Consider the following 12136-nt stretch of genomic DNA (forward strand, 5'->3'; position numbering starts at 1 on the left):
TAGGGATGAAGAGAACATGGCAGTGAGAAGAAGAACATGACTGGTACTTTTCTTAACTACCCCTAGACTACTGTAGAAGCAGCACTTAGGGTTCAAAAATAGGAAAAATGAACATAGATCGTTGGATCTTGGATGTATGCTCTAGATAGGTTGCGTGGAGCCGGTGGAGAGACCTGTTTTGTATATTGGTGTTAGTCAAGGGGTTTTCATGCATGAAATGAATCGAGCTTTGCACCGGTTCTCGCACACGAATCTAGAGCATCCATCCAAGATCCGACGGCCCATTTTGTGCCTTCGTCGATCTTAGCATAAGTATTTAATCACAACCCCTGACAGAACATCCAGTGAACATGAACCTAGTGGACCTAAAACAAACTCCATGCTCCAGCGAGGTTTGTCAGACAACACATATGATGTTGTGCTCTCCGAAATATTTTAGTGCCTAGGTTATAACGTAACCTCTAGTAGTTTTGCCTTTGATGGGACAGAGCCGTATTCCAAGGAGTAAAACAAAGGGCAGGACCATGCTGCATGGCTGGTTCAGTAGAACACTTGGTTGCTAAGATACATCAAAAGGCCACCAAGCAAAACACTTGGTCACATGGGAAGGGATGCTCATCATAATTGTTTATCTTCTTACTACTAAGCAGCAAACTTTGGTTTGCTCAGATTTAGTCTGAATGATCCGTTGGGACCCACCTGGCAGCCTCATGCGATGGGCTTCCGAGAAGCTCCATAGCAACAACAGAGGTACCACACACACACACACACACACACACACACACACACACACACACACCACGCTCCTCCACCATTGCCTAACCGGCTCCTTGACCTCGTTCTTCTCAAGCAGTCAAGCAGCAACACCATTACTCCATCCAAGTATCCAACACCATAGCCCATGGCACCTGTACTGTAGCGGCTAGCTTCTTCTCCTAGCTAGGGAGATGGTGGGGACAGGGGCGTTGGGCTCCGTCATCGTCAAGCTCGCCACCTTGCTCGGCGACGGGCACACGATGCTCAAGAGCGTTCGCAAGGACATCGCGTTCCTCGAGCGCGAGCTCCGCACGATGCAGATCCTGGCGACTATGCTGGTGGGCATGGAGGGGCTCGACAAGCTGGCCAAGGGCTGCATGGGCAGCATGCGGGATCTCGGCCACGACATGGAGGAGTGCATCGACCGCTTCATGCTCCGCCTCGACGAAAACGACATGGAGATGGAGGCCGCGCCCACGTTCCCGAGGAGCACCGCACGGCAGCTCAAGGCAATGTTTGCCCGCCATGGCGTCGGGGCCCAGATCAAGAAGCTCAAGGCCCGCGTCGTTGAGGAGGGTGAGCGGCGGCGAAGGCTGAATCTGGACAACTATGTCCAGATGATGATAGATCCTCGGCTGGCTGCGTTACACGGAGTGGCCAAGGACTTGGTGGCCATTGACGGCCCCAGGAACGAGGTCATCTCTTTGTTGACGGAGGAGAGCGTGGACCTGAAGGTGGTGGCTGTTGTTGGAGGTGCTGGGTTGGGAAAGACCGCCCTTGCCATGGAGGCCTATCGCAAGATTGGACGGCACTTTAAGTGCCGAGCTTCTGTGTCGGTGTCACGCACCCCTGACCGTGACAAGCTCTTCAAAGATCTCCTTTCTCAAATCGACCAGGCTGCATTTCATGATTGTCAGTCGGAGAGGTGGGATAAAGATCAACTAATCCGTCAGATCCGACACATTTTGACAGGAAAGAGGTAAATTTTCTTCATCCGTACATGGGATTAGCAATTTAGCATTTGATGGGGTTTTTACATAGTTTTAAATTGCCGGCTATAGCCCGCTCTAGCCTTTTCAGCGGAGTGTCGCTAAATGGTCACCTTTACAAATAGCCCGCTATAGCCCGCTATAGCTGATTTGGAAGGCCGCCGCTATTTTCCATAGCCCGCTATTTAAAACATTGGTTTTTTATGATATGTTTGTTTGCAAAGATAAATGTAGGTGTAGTGCTGAACATCATATTTGTGTTAATGACCTTACTTAATAGTATAATACTTCACAGGTACTTCCTTGTGATTGATGATGTATGGAAAGAACAAGACTGGAAATTCATCAAAGGTGTTTTCCCTGACAATCATAATGGTAGCAGAATAATTGTTACTACACGCATAGCCAATGTAGCTAAGTCAACTTGTTCTAACTCTGGCGGTCAGCTCTATCAAATGCTACCTCTGAACTATATTGATTCCCGAAGATTGTTCTTTAGGAGAATTTTCCACTCCGACAACTCCTGCCCTCCTCAACTAGAAAAGATTTCAGCTAGGATCTTAAGGAAATGTGGTGGTCTGCCATTGGCTATAATTACCATCGCAAAATTGCTATCCAATAAACATCAAACCCCAGATGAATGGGAGAGACTCCAAGGTTCCATTGGTACTGGTCTTTCATATAAGAGTGATAATCATGGAAATGGTATGGGCCATATATCACTACTTAGTTATTGGGATCTTCCACACCACTTGAAGACTTGCTTGTTGTACTTGTGCATATATCCAGAGGGCGAGTATATCTCGTGTGAAGAAGTGAAGTGGAAATGGATTCTTGAAGGATTCATTGCCACAAAACGGGGAAATTTGTATCAAGAAGCAGAGAGTTGTTTCAGTGAACTTGTCAACAGAAGCATGATCCAGCTAGTTGATGTTGACGATGGCAACTTTGAACGATATTGTCAGGTTCATGCGATGGTGCATGACCTTCTAATATCCTTGTCAGATTAGGAGAGTTTTGCCATTGTTTAGATGGTGATAAGCTTGGGCTGCACAATCATGTGCCATGCCATTGTATTTCCTGGGAATATGTATAACCAGAATTTGAACATTGGCTGTGAAAGCTAGATGGCTCCTGATTTCCCAATGTGTTCAGGGTTGTTGTGAAGATCTCTAGATGAAGCGGCATGTGCTGGAATCGGATTATCTGTGGTGAATATGATCTCTCCTGTTGTGATTGTTGTGGCTACTTGGGCAGCCGTTTGAAGAGCCAATGCTTTTAGTTGGAGTGGAGAACTGACTTGCACATCTTCTGCTGGGATGCTAATGTTACCCTGCTGCTATTCTTCTTGCACTTGAATGTAGATCTGCTGTTAATTGTATAATCTGCTGGCTTCCATGCTCCATCTGTGGAAACTTGGCAACCTGATCTTGTAATGTGCTGTTTTGTTTTGTTTTTGCCAACCTGTTTGTGCCATGTCATGTGTTTGGTTCTGCTCCTCATGTGAGCGTTTTCTTCATTGTGGAGAAAAAACATATAGAGGTAGTATTTGAGAATTCAGAGTCTAGGTATCACCGAGGTTCCTGAATATAATATATTGGGAAGCTACTCAACTTGCAGGGCTGTTATCATGGTAAACCGCCATCAACTATAGCCCGACTACAGAAACCGGTGCGCCTATTCGTTGACCGCAACTCTGGCTACAGAATCTTATAAGCTATTGGGAAGGCAAAGTGTTTATTGTTCAGTAACCAACTGAACAGAACCGGCTGTGGTTGCGTCCAGATGTGTCAGATTCAAATATCTGAATTTCAGGAGCAGCTTTGTTGACAGCTTCGGTTTGTTTATATATAAGTAGTACTGGCTGAACTGCTTGGTATTGGTATGTATATGGATGCGACATGATTCCAGAAGTACCAGGATCAGGCGGAGCGTCCTCTATGACGTACGGCTACATCTGCAAACAAATCTATAATACGCTGAAGCACAAAACAGGAGAGACGCGGCCTTTCCCTCTCCTTCCTGCAAGGTTCGGTTCAAAACAGAGTCTTCAGGCTCACAACGAATGGAAGAAGCAAGTGGTGCTCGTTTCTGAATTTCCTTTTTGAGTGATAATCGGTTCCAGAATTAATCTGAAATTTAAACTTGAGCCGAACATTGCTTAAGCTAATGTAAAAAAAGAGAAAGATTTTGAGCGTTGATAAACACATGAAAATGTACATTTAAACTGAACATTGTTTATCGTAGTTTCAGACTTTCAGTAGCATCTCGCTTCCTGATTTAATTAGTAGTATCCTCTTTGTTCCCCCAAAGGAACATTTGTCCGATGGTGAATCTTTTGACAAGCCGAGCAATGCACAGAGTGAAACAATTGCAGAACTGAAGAATAGTTTGTTCGTTTCAGAAGTAAAATTTGGGGTGTGAGCTGGGCACTAGCTATGGTTGCCAGTTTGCCACAATCATACACCAAAGTCAAACAGGTAGGCTAGCATGCTATGAACAAACCGAAGCTGTCCACAAAGGTGTGGCTGAAATTCAGAAATTTGAACCTGACACCTCGAGGCAACTACAGCCGGTTCAGTTCAATTGGTTGCTGAAGCATACAAATCTTGCATTTTCCAAATATCTTAGAGGATTCAATGAAATAGCTTAAATGATTCGTATTAAAAAAATAACTTGCACAAGGGAAACAAGTCTAAGAATGGAACAATAAAATAGAATTCAGGGCAGGCACATACTGACCTGCTTCCCTGCGCCTGTCCCCCTCCTTTGCCCTCTCCTCATAACTCTTAAACATCTCATCTTCAACACCTCCTCCCGAGTTGCATCATCACAAAAAGTTTGGACCCGGAGGTACACAAGGCTTGCAAGATGTTCGATGCCTATGTTCGAACCATCACCATATCTCAACTAAACTTGAGTTGCACTCCAGGAAAGGTTGTGCCATCGGAGTGCTGTCATCGCACCTGCTGCAAATTTTATACCCGTTTCTTCACCACACCAGATACTATAGTCGAACACCTCTAGCAGCTTGAATCTGTTACTACTTACAGTCAGGACGCCAGCTGAATTGAGACTTTTAGCTGGAGATAGGCCAAACAAGGCATACCCATGAGAATATGCAGACCTTCCCCATCAAGTAGTTTGACTTTCATCTGCAAATTGAGGATGTTGGTTAGGGTGGTCATTCCCTTGGGAACTTTTGTCATCATATAATTTTCTAGTTTAAGATCTTGGAGGTGTGGAAAGGTTCAATGGATCCCTAAACAAATATTTTCCCATTCTTCCCTGAATAGGAAGATATCGAAGGTTGTACTTCCCAACTCATTGAGAGATGACTCCAGTCTTTCCCCGTTGTATCTTAAAACACACAATTCCTCATCAGAACAATTCAAAATTTTACTCGTCAAAATCTTTCTCAATCTAGTTAGATGTCCAGGGCCTTCAAAAAAAAAATTTCAGGCTTGTCAACTTTACAGATATCTGACACTTCCTATAGGGCTTGCATTCTCCCAAACATATCTCCAGGAAACACTGTGTCTTGGTCAATGAATAGGCGCACCAGTTTCTGTAGCAGGGCTATGGTTGCTGGCAATTTTCTAACTGAACTTACCCCTAAATCAAGAGTCTCTAAGTTCTGTAGCTTTCGATAGACTTATTCAGAAAGCTCTGTGATTCCTTCACTCTGAATTCTCAAATACCTCAGCTGATAGAAACTTCCTATATTTCTTACATGCTTGTTTTCCCATGACGAATGAACCCCACATAAGTCAATCAAACACGTGCAAAGACTGGAAGTCCACTACTGGGGGTATCCGCTTTGTTTCTTCAAATACATTCCATTGTGAATATGTACTGTAACTTGCTTCCTGTGATGGCATGGATTGCCCATTTATGTTCAAACCACAAGATTGCAGGGATAGTCGACGGATCTTGTTTGGCAAATGATTGCAGACATGGTTTAAAACTGTGGCAGAATTCTCTTCACTAAAACAACTCTCTGCTTCTTGATACAAATTTACCTGTTTTGTCGAAATGAATCCTTCAGCTATCCATTTCCATTTCGGTTCTTCACATGAGATATTTGCATCCTGGATATACACACAATGACACAGGTACAACAAACAAGCCTTAAGGTTTACCCTAGTAACCAACAATTTATGTCCCCTACAATTCCCAGTAACTAAGTAGCCTCTGCTTCTTGCTTGACAGAATTGAATGATCAGATATTGCTAGCCAACAGTTGTGGCAAATATTGGAATGTTCAGACAAAGATTTCATAATTTCCCACTTGATGGAATTTGTTATGGCGCTGCTAGAAGGAGGGCGCGAGAGGGCCGGCCGGGGGCCTTTTTGCCCACGGCCGGGCAAGAGGGAAGGGATTTCCTTCTTAATTCTTGCTTGATTAGATTGATACATCTCCTCTCTTTATATAGAGAGGTTTACTTGACTCCCAAGCAAGGCTTACTTGACCCCTAAGAAAGCGACCCTTATCTCTAATTAACCCTAAGACTAACGGGCTATACTGCCAGCCCAGGCCATTAGGCCCATTACGTACTCTAACACTACATCCCACCTGGACATGCAGCTTGTCCTCAAGCTGCAGCCTAACCAACTTATAACCATGACTTGACGCAACACAAACCTAACACCTAAAAACAAGCCTTTTACATCTCAGCTTGTTTTATTACTCAACCTGAAATGGACTGGGATGCTTTATTTTGGACCTCTTAACAAAAAAGTGGACACCATCCGCACGTCGAACGTGCACGTGTACAGCCACCTGGATCCCATGGACACCATCTGGACAAAAGGAGTGCATGTGTATGGCCACCTAGAAGTGGTCGCAAGAGCGACCAGCGGAGGCGCCCTCGCGGCGGCCGGCGGCGGAATGCAGTGGTGCTACGCGGTGCGCTCCTGTCGTTGACACCATGCCTTCTCCCCGCCGGACGGCTGTTGGTCGGCACCGCACATAGAGGAGTGGAGGGCTGTCGATGGAGAATGGCGAGGAGGGGTGCGCCTCCCCAACCGCCGATGTCACAAACTTTGAGGGCGCTGTCCGTGGGGAAAACAGCATGCCCAAGATCCTCGACGCGGCGGACGCGATCGAGGTTCTTTCCGCAGCGAAGCGCAACTGGGGGGAGCGGCAGCTGCAGACCACGCATCTTCCGCACACGCCGACGCGCTAGGAGGCGGCGCGCAGCAGCCTGCAGCCTCACCGCCGCCGACACGTGGCGGGTAGTGATCCAAGCTGGAAGCGGTGACGGCGACGGCGGGAACTTGATCTGCTGGATGGGGACGCCCTGGGGAAGCGGTGATGGCGACGGCGGGAACTTGATCTGGTGGATCGGGACTCCCGTCGGCGCGGTCGATGGGGGGCCGGAGCTAACCGGCGATGGCTGCTGCAGTTGCAGCGGCGGAGCGCCGGGCGCGGCGGAGGTCGCCAGGAGCGGTGGCTGCCACTGCAGCCAGGGCGGGGCGATGGTGGCGGTGGATGACAGCTGCTGTTGCGGCCCGGTGAGCGCGGCGGAGGCCACCTGGTGCGGCGGCTGTCACGGCAGCCAGGACGGGGCGGCGGTGGCGGTGGATGGCAGCTGCAGCGGCTGTTGCTGCAGCCTGGCGAGCGCGGCGGAGGCCGCCTGGTGCGACGGCTGCCACGGCAGCTAGGACGAGGCGGTGGATGGCAGCTGTAGCGGCTGCTGCAACAGCCCGGCGAGCGCGGCGGGGTCCGCCTGGTGCGGCTGCTGCCATGGCAGCCACGGCGGCGCAGTCGGGTGCGGCCCGTAGGACCTGGCCAAGAACAGGCGGATCTCCTGGACCGCCTGTGTTAGGACCCGCAGTGCCCCGGACACCTCCGGGGTGAGGACGACGGGGGCGGGCGCGACGGAGGATCCCGGCGCGGGCAGGAGCGGGGCGACGGTCGTGGTGGTCGCCGGAGGCGACGAGGTGACCGGCAGCGGAAGAGACGGGTTGGGCGGCGGTGAAGACATGATCGAACCGAAGTTAGCTGATACCAAATTGTTATGGCGCTGCTAGAAGGAGGGCGCGAGAGGGCCGGCCGGGGGCCTTTTTGCCCACGGCCGGGCAAGAGTGGAGGGATTTCCTTCTTAATTCTTGCTTGATTAGATTGATACATCTCCTCTCTTTATATAGAGAGGTTTACTTGACTCCCAAGCAAGGCTTACTTGACCCCTAAGAAAGCGACCCTTATCTCTAATTAACCCTAAGACTAACGGGCTATACTGCCAGCCCAAGCCATTAGGCCCATTACGTACTCTTAACACGAATTTAGCAGCCATGGCAGGAAACCTTCAAAGGCATGCATTGCTAACAATGATGAACAATATTTCCTTCCATGCTCCATTCTGAAGAACACGGCCAAGCTCTGCCTGCATGCTCAGGACAAAAGGCACCAGCATCTTCAGACTCTTACCAACACAACAACCAGCAACAACCAAACATGCCAGCCTCATTCATTCAGAGAAATCGATTTCCATTAGGAATCAACAAGAGTGACACAAAAATTCTTTGCTTTTACATCAACAACATGAGAGACAGAGAATTGGCATCCCTACAAAACCTCCTGCTTTTATCCTACCGCACTTACAGCAACCACCTGTGCCCTGCTCATTACAAGGCGCAAGCAGGAAACAACGCGCATTTCCCGGACCAGACCGCCGCCAATCTCTATGTGCAAGTAAAACCTAAGAATACAGTGGAGCAAAGGAATATGTGGAACAGGCTCCTCCTAGGGTTCATAGTTAAATTAGAAACGGGGAAGAAGATCCCCGCTTTTGTCATTCGACTCTACATCTTTTGTACGGCGTGAACCCCCTCACCGGCTCATCTCCACTGCTGATGATCGGCTTCACTCTCACGAAGGCCGAGTTCGTGCTTGGTTTAAGCTGAAAATTAGAAGCCGAAGGAGGGGCCTGCGCTGTTCCAAGCGACTCAAGCACTTTCCACTGCTTGCTGGCTGTTGCCTGAGTATTGTCAACGAAGTCCAAGCTTGATTCAACTGGAGGGCTCTTCGCAGCTTCGCTCTCATCAGTAACTTTTCCGTTGTGTGCCACTGCACTCGGTCCACTTGGATGGACCATAGGAAACCCATAGTATGGCCACCACATGTGCAAACGGGCAATTCTGGCTTCCGCTGATTCCCCGAAATGGAGCGGGAATGAATTGTATGGAAGAACCCACGCACTTGGCGGCGCAGCGTATGCTTGAATCTCTACAGCCAATGGGGCTTGTGATGTTGCCTTGTAAGAGAATTCTGAGATTTGCTCTCCATTTGTACATGTCGGAACCTCTACAGCCAATGGGGCTTGTGATGTTGCCTTGTAAGAGAATTCTGAGATTTGCTCTCCATTTGTATACGTCGGAACCTCTACAGCCAATGGGGCTTGTGATGTTGCCTTGTTAGAGGATTGTGAGATTTGCCCTCCCTTTGTATGTGTTGGAATCTCTACAGCCAGTGGGGCTTGTGATGTTCCTATGTTAGAGGATTGTGAGGTTTGCTCTCCGTTTTCATGCCCTGAGCCTGTATCCGGGGAGCATCTTTTCCTCGGGTCTGGGATGACGACCGTCTTCCCGAACAGCTTCACACTTGTTACCTGTACCTCATCAGAAGAATCCTCTTCAGAGGTACCCATATCTATGTTTTCCTGATCAGCTTCCTGCGAAAGAAACAAGAGCAGTCCAATAAGTTCCAAGTGGTCATTCAATAAGGCTGTTCAGCAGTGCAGCTAACTGGGCTGAATGATGGTTGTTTACCTTGTGGGATTGATCTATCCCTGTTTGTTGACCTTCCTCTTCGCTGACCATTGGAGGAACATTATTCTCCTCATCTGATGACTCTGGGGAGGTACTGCGAGATGAGGGGTTTGACATCGATGATCCAAAGGCATCCGACTGCATCGCAGATAGCACCGACACGGGAGAACCATTCTCTTGGTCAGAACCAGAAGAAGATGAAATTTGAGCAAGCTTGGATTGCCCATTTGCTGGGTTTGCTCCGTTGCAGGAGTTGGCACGCTTGCGAGGATATGGATGTAGTGGTTTCCTCTTTGGCCTAGGGGGAGGGATCTCGATCTCAATTTTAGCACCAGGTTCACGCACCACCTGCACGATAAGCAAACACCGCATGAGAAAACACGGTAGACATCTGAAGGGTTCAAAGTAGCTGCCATCAATTCTGCTTCTACAAGTACATGTATTATACAAAGATATAACATAAACCGCTGTACACAGAGTGGCATACAGGCCAAATGTATCATAACTACAAGAAGGGCCATAGTCACCTTGGAGAAAAACTTCTGGGCATGGCTTCGGATTTGGACAGCGGTCTTTGTGCCAATGTGTTCTAAAGAACAGTTCCGATGAATCAGCATCACTATTTCAACTACTTTAAATTCTAATTCAAGATGCGTTATACTTATAAAGGCTGCACACACCTTGTATCTGACGCCAGGACCGACCATACAGCTTCAGCGCCTCCAGGAACTTCTCGTGTTCTTCCTCCGTCCACTTCTCCCGCTGCTTCGTGATCGTGTATGGCTTCCTAGGCTAAGCAAAGCAAGACAGAGACCATTAGGCATCACGTCGATGATATATGATACGCCGATGGGACCAACTAGCATATTTGTTCTTAGATCTCAAACTTGCGTGAGAAATGGCTACCTTGACAGGATGCTCACCCATGCCCTCCTCATTGGGCTCCATTGCAACATCCACCGATAGCCCTTTGCCGATCGGCATCCTAGATGAATCCATGGCATCCCTTTCCTGGAGGCAAGAACAGAAGAAACAATATCAGTACTTCAGCCAGAGCACATTGCTGACCACGGCTGCAAACAGTTCCACAGACCAGCAGTAATTATTTAGCAAGCCAAAATAGTGTCCAATTTCACCACAGGGGGTAACTGAACATTGCAGTATGATTTCAGCTAAAACTACATATGTTTCTGATTAAACAGGATCAACATTCACATTGCTACTGGAGTACTGGTAAAAATCTACTATCAACCGCTGCTGCTAGTAACAAAAAAGTGAGCTATGCTGATTGGTCCTCAACCAACCATTCATGACTTAAATGAAGATTGTAACTACTAGTAGTAGTATTATTACAGCCAACACTGTAAAAGTGCAGCGCCAACAGAAATTTTACCTAGGATGGAAAGCACCATCCATTGTTTCTGGATTTGGTGCTGTGTCTTCCTGGCATGCTTGGTAGGTGGCTCTAACTAAAATATGGGAGTAGTGTGTCCTGCCCATTTCTAGTTCTCGAAGCCTCTAAAGATACTCTGTGGTGTGGTCTGTGTCCTCCCAAAACAGAAGTGTCTAGAAACAGGGCCTTTCTCCCAAGAGAAACGGATACAAATCCCTCCGAAAAAAATTACTATGAACGAGATACTACTACTATTGCAGAAATAAATAAATAGATAAAAAATCTTTTTGGCAAATTGTAAAAATCTTTTTGGCAAATTGTCTAACGGAGAAGCCGTCAAGAACAGAAATCTGCAAGGTAAATCCCTCCAAAAAAAGTAAAAAATTGCAGCAGGCGAGAACAGCCACAGAACGCGCGGGTCACGCAAGAAAAAATGGATCTTTACCTCCGCGACCGCCATGGAAGCCATGAGCCGTCCCCCGGGGTTCCGAATCTCGGCCTCCCCGTCGCCGAGATCGAACGAGGCAGGCGGCAGGCACCACCACCGTCCGACGGCGAAGGCGGGGACGGAAGCAGCGGCTCACGCTGGGATCGGCCAGGAGGCACCCAAAAAAACACCCTCCTCGGCGACCGGAGCCGGCCGGCGACCCAAAGAAACCGGCCCGAAACAGACCCGGAGAAAAAGAGGCGAAACGAGCGGGGGCGCTCCGGCGAGAGGCGCGGCTAAAAGGGGGCCGCCGGGGCGGGGCGCGCACGTGCTGCCGGGGGAGGCGGAGGGAGGAGCGAGCGGAGGCGGAGGAGGAGGAGGAGGAAGGTGGGGTGGAGGAGCGACGGAAATATATTTTCGCGAGGAGGGGCGGGGAGGGCGGCCACGTCACGCGCGGGGCCCGCCTGCCGGAGCCCCGAAATTTCCAGAAGCGCCGGCCAGCTCGTGGCTGTGGACGCCCCGGCCTCCCCGGGCCCACCTGCAGCGACTCGCACAGCCTTTCCTTTTCTGGCTTTGCCTCCCATTGGGCGCGCTTTTCTCCCTTATCTGCTCCTCCGCTTACGTGTCCAAGTGTATTTTCTTACTAGCTCCAAACAAAAGTGTAATTTTTTACCAGAGTAGTAGAATTTTTCTTTGCCATAATTTTGAGACGATGATGTGATACGATTTGAGTGTGATTTTGCTATTTGATTATCCTTACGTGATTTGTACGACGGTTTGGAATACCCCGTACCGGAA

The 12136-nt window shown here is 48.7% G+C and overlaps 1 protein-coding gene and 1 pseudogene across 2 annotated transcripts; one reads left to right on the forward strand and one right to left on the reverse strand.

Moving 5' to 3' along the window:
* Positions 1 to 804: 804 nt before the first annotated feature.
* On the forward strand, positions 805 to 3197 carry LOC123147213 (disease resistance protein RGA5). Its single transcript, XM_044566457.1, has 2 exons — positions 805 to 1735; positions 2041 to 3197. The coding sequence occupies exons 1-2, from the start codon at positions 948 to 950 to the stop codon at positions 2753 to 2755; spliced, it is 1503 nt and encodes a 500-aa protein (XP_044422392.1). The 5' UTR covers positions 805 to 947; the 3' UTR covers positions 2756 to 3197.
* A 1114-nt stretch (positions 3198 to 4311) lies between these two features.
* LOC123149813 (protein LHY-like) lies at positions 4312 to 11722 on the reverse strand (annotated as a pseudogene). The gene is made up of 10 exons (XR_006474852.1): positions 11357 to 11722; positions 10425 to 10529; positions 10199 to 10310; positions 10046 to 10107; positions 9519 to 9866; positions 8585 to 9421; positions 8353 to 8493; positions 5768 to 5836; positions 4488 to 4900; positions 4312 to 4371 (listed from the first exon to the last, which is right to left on the reverse strand). The product of XR_006474852.1 is annotated as a protein LHY-like (transcript).
* Positions 11723 to 12136: the final 414 nt, after the last annotated feature.

Source organism: Triticum aestivum, chromosome 7A (genome assembly GCF_018294505.1).
Source record: "Triticum aestivum cultivar Chinese Spring chromosome 7A, IWGSC CS RefSeq v2.1, whole genome shotgun sequence".
Taxonomy (NCBI): domain Eukaryota; kingdom Viridiplantae; phylum Streptophyta; class Magnoliopsida; order Poales; family Poaceae; genus Triticum; species Triticum aestivum.

Coding starts and splice junctions, on each gene's coding strand:
- LOC123147213 (XM_044566457.1), top strand. CDS start 948: ATGGTGGGGACAGGGGCGTTGGGCTCCGTCATCGTCAAGCTCGCCACC. Junction 1,736..2,040: donor CACATTTTGACAGGAAAGAG/GTAAATTTTCTT, acceptor AATACTTCACAG/GTACTTCCTTGTGATTGATG.